This window comes from Octopus bimaculoides, chromosome 7 (assembly GCF_001194135.2).
Source record: "Octopus bimaculoides isolate UCB-OBI-ISO-001 chromosome 7, ASM119413v2, whole genome shotgun sequence".
NCBI lineage: Eukaryota > Metazoa > Mollusca > Cephalopoda > Octopoda > Octopodidae > Octopus > Octopus bimaculoides.
Genome location: NC_068987.1, coordinates 12567900 through 12571237, shown reverse-complemented (window position 1 = coordinate 12571237; position 3338 = coordinate 12567900). Strand labels below are relative to the sequence as shown.

The following is a 3338-nucleotide window of genomic DNA, read 5'->3' as shown; positions in this document are numbered from 1 at the left end:
CTCTCTCTCTCTCTCTCTCTCTCTCTCTCTCTATATATATATATATATATATATATATATATATATCCCAAATTAGAGAAAGGAGTAGATAAAATCCAATCTACATATGTTTCATTGCTAGTGGAACCTTGGAAGTAGTAAATATCTAAATGAGGGGTAGACTGCAAGCTACTCTTCAGGCCAAGGATATTTTGATTACCTGAAGTCTACATTGTCGTTAAGAGATTCCATGTTAACTTTCACGGGATTCAATCCAAATGCATTTAAATAGAGTATATATATATATATATATATATACACACACTATTTATTAAAGCCCCCAAACTCTTCACAAACTGTTGTTACTCCAAGTTTCACATGACAATCTGTCAGACAGTTGCAACTGTCTGATGAACAGTTATGTGAAACTCTGAGTAATAACAGATTGCGAATATTTTTGCTGGCTTTAATGAGTAGCATATTACTCTACTTCGGTATTTGAGCACTATTTTTCCCATTTTGTTTTGCATCTATGAGCTTACTTGGCTGTGTATGTGTGTGTGTTTGTGTGTAATATGCATGTAAAATTGTTATTCATTACTTGCAATCGCTTATTTATTTGTATCTCTTTACTTCTTGAAGGAAACTAACTTCACTGATGATAAAGTAGTTGAAGGAAAAGAGTATGAGTATAGAGTGAAGGCAGTAAACAAAGCAGGAGAATCAGATCCAAGCCTTGTTTCTAAACCAGTTACTGCAAAACCATCCAAAGGTGATTTGACATTTATTACACATATTCGATATTTTTTTCTTTTAAATGCAATCAGAGAAAATATTTACATTAAAAAGAAAATGAGTGAAAAAATATACAAAGGTGCAGGCATGGCTGTGTGGTAAGAAGCTTGCTTCTCAACCACATTGTTGAATAAACTCTGTTTGAGAAGACCTGTTGAGTCAAGTGAAATTATTGTTATGGCCGATGCCAGTTCCGCATAGCTGGCACCTGTGCTAGTGGGACGTAAAAGCACCATTCAATTGTGGTCGATGCCAGTCCCTCTGGACTGGCTCCTGTGCCAGTGGAATGTAAAATGAACCATACGAATGCGGTCAATACCAGTGCTGCCTGACTGGATCCCATGCCGGTGGCACATAAAAAGCACCATTTGAGCATGCTTGTTGCCAGTGCCACCTGACTGGCTTTTGTGCCGGTGGTGTAAAAAGCACCATTCAAGTGTGGTCGATGCCAGTACACCTGAAACAAGAAAAAAAAAAAAAAGCAAACATCTTTGTTACTTCTATGTAGATAGTTATTCTACAAATGAAATCATCAACTAAAATATAATTTCTATTATTATTGCAGAGAAACCAAAAGTAAATCTTGATAGCTTATTTGGTGCTCGGGAGATTCGTGTCAGAGCTGGAGAGCCTCTTACAATTCCTCTGGGTATTTCGGGTGCTCCAACTCCTACAGTTATTTGGCAAAAGAATGGCAAACCTGTAGGTCCTCGTGTAAGTATATACGTCACTAATACTCTATGTATCTAATACTCAATACATCTAAATATACAAGGGAGTGTTGAAAAGTTCATGGCTTAAGGGTATCATGAAAAGCCTGTTTGGAGGCTCAATCATCTGAGTCCTTTTACAAGGCTCAGAAAAACTGAAGGACCGCTGCAATAAGTGTGTGAATCTGAGAGGGGAATATTTTGAATAAAATCATAACTTATTCCTCCTGTATTTCCTTTTATTGAAAGCCAAGAACTTTTCAGCAACCCCTCATATACATCTCTTATACTCCTCTGCTTTCAGTCAAAATAAAATTAAATAAAATTAAATAAAATTTATTCTGTGACTGAGTATGTATATTTTCATGTTAGTATACCTATATATACTTTATAATATATTGTAACTGTCTGATGAACAGTTATGTTCATCTTTAAGTGAAATTCCCAGATATTGTTTTTCTATGCTTAACAAATTCAGTATTGAGTGCTCTTTGTATATAGAGCAGGATACATAAATCTTTAGTTAAATATATTCAATGAGAATATTAAATACTGAATTTATATTGAGTGCTCTATTGTATCAAAGTATTAATACTATTAAAGTATTTATGTATTTAATATATATATTTTATAATATATTATTATTAATATCAGGAAATCAATATTAGAAAATTCATCAGAAATATATCTACATGTGTAGAATAATTGTTGTATTAAAACTATATGTAAAAATATATGTAAATATGTATAAGTATAAATATATAATATAATAATAATAAATATGTCAGTTTAAAAATTTAACTATAAAATATTTAACTAAAGATTTATGCTAGTATACCTATATATATTTATGTTATAATAATATAATGCTACATATTTACTTCAGGCTGAAACAACCAACAGTGAAACTGATGCTAAGCTCTATGTCCCATGTGCTGAAAGGGGAGATAGTGGCAAATATACAGTTAATATCAGCAACCCATTAGGAACTGACACAGCTGACATTCAAGTCGTTGTCTTGGGTAAGATTAGAATAATAATGTTTAACTCTTTTTAGAACTTTGCAATAAGTAAGCAACAGTAAAGCAAAAAGAAGAAAAAAATTAAATGTATTCTACTCAACTTTTTCCTTATTCGTTTACATGTTGAATAAATAGTTAAAGAGCTGAGTTGTTTAAGACCAACTCTGGCACACATAGAAATATCTTCAGAATGTTAACTAAATAATCAAATTGGCAAATTATTGTGGTACAATTTCAAAATACACTGTAATATAAAGAATACGTTTGGTTAGAGTTTAGAAAACGAACAAAGTTTAATGAAGGCTTATATGAACAGTATAATTAATTAATGGATTTTTCTTCATTTAGATAAACCTGGAATTCCTGGAGAACCTATGGAAATCAAAGATGTCACAGCTGATTCTTGTAAATTGTCTTGGAATCCACCAGCAGATTTGGGTGGCGTTGATGTATCAGGTATGCATTATTATTATTGTTATTATTATTATTATTATTATTCAGTAGTTTTATTTTTATAACGTGCTTTCACTTCACTACCGAGCGCAGCTCTGTGCGCCTTGGGTATGTGCTGTGGTTTGCTGTGGTGCTCTTATGTTTACTGTATTGAAAGTGTTTTGCGTAGAATGTGTGCAGTACCCAGTAGTGCAATTTTCTGTATGTTATATATATTTGTAAGTCCTGCTATTTTTGTTATGTATTTGTCTGAATATTTTTTTATTATACCTAAGGCACCTACTATGATAGGAATTGTTTCTGTTTTTAGATTCCACATTCGAGTTATCTCTATTTCCAGGTCTTTGTATTTTGAAAGTTTTTCCATTTCTTTTAGAGA

The 3338-nt window shown here is 32.4% G+C and overlaps 1 protein-coding gene across 8 annotated transcripts in view; it reads left to right on the top strand.

Annotated features, from left to right (window-relative positions):
* Window positions 1-3338, top strand: part of LOC106869746 (twitchin) — a 176103-nt gene that overhangs the window by 88417 nt on the left and 84348 nt on the right. For all 8 annotated transcript variants that reach the window (XM_052969245.1, XM_052969243.1, XM_052969250.1 and 5 more), the window contains 4 exons: window positions 622-751; window positions 1340-1488; window positions 2371-2506; window positions 2855-2962. In XM_052969245.1, the coding sequence (XP_052825205.1) occupies window positions 622-751; window positions 1340-1488; window positions 2371-2506; window positions 2855-2962 (523 nt within the window). The remainder of the gene's footprint in view (window positions 1-621; window positions 752-1339; window positions 1489-2370; window positions 2507-2854; window positions 2963-3338) is intronic.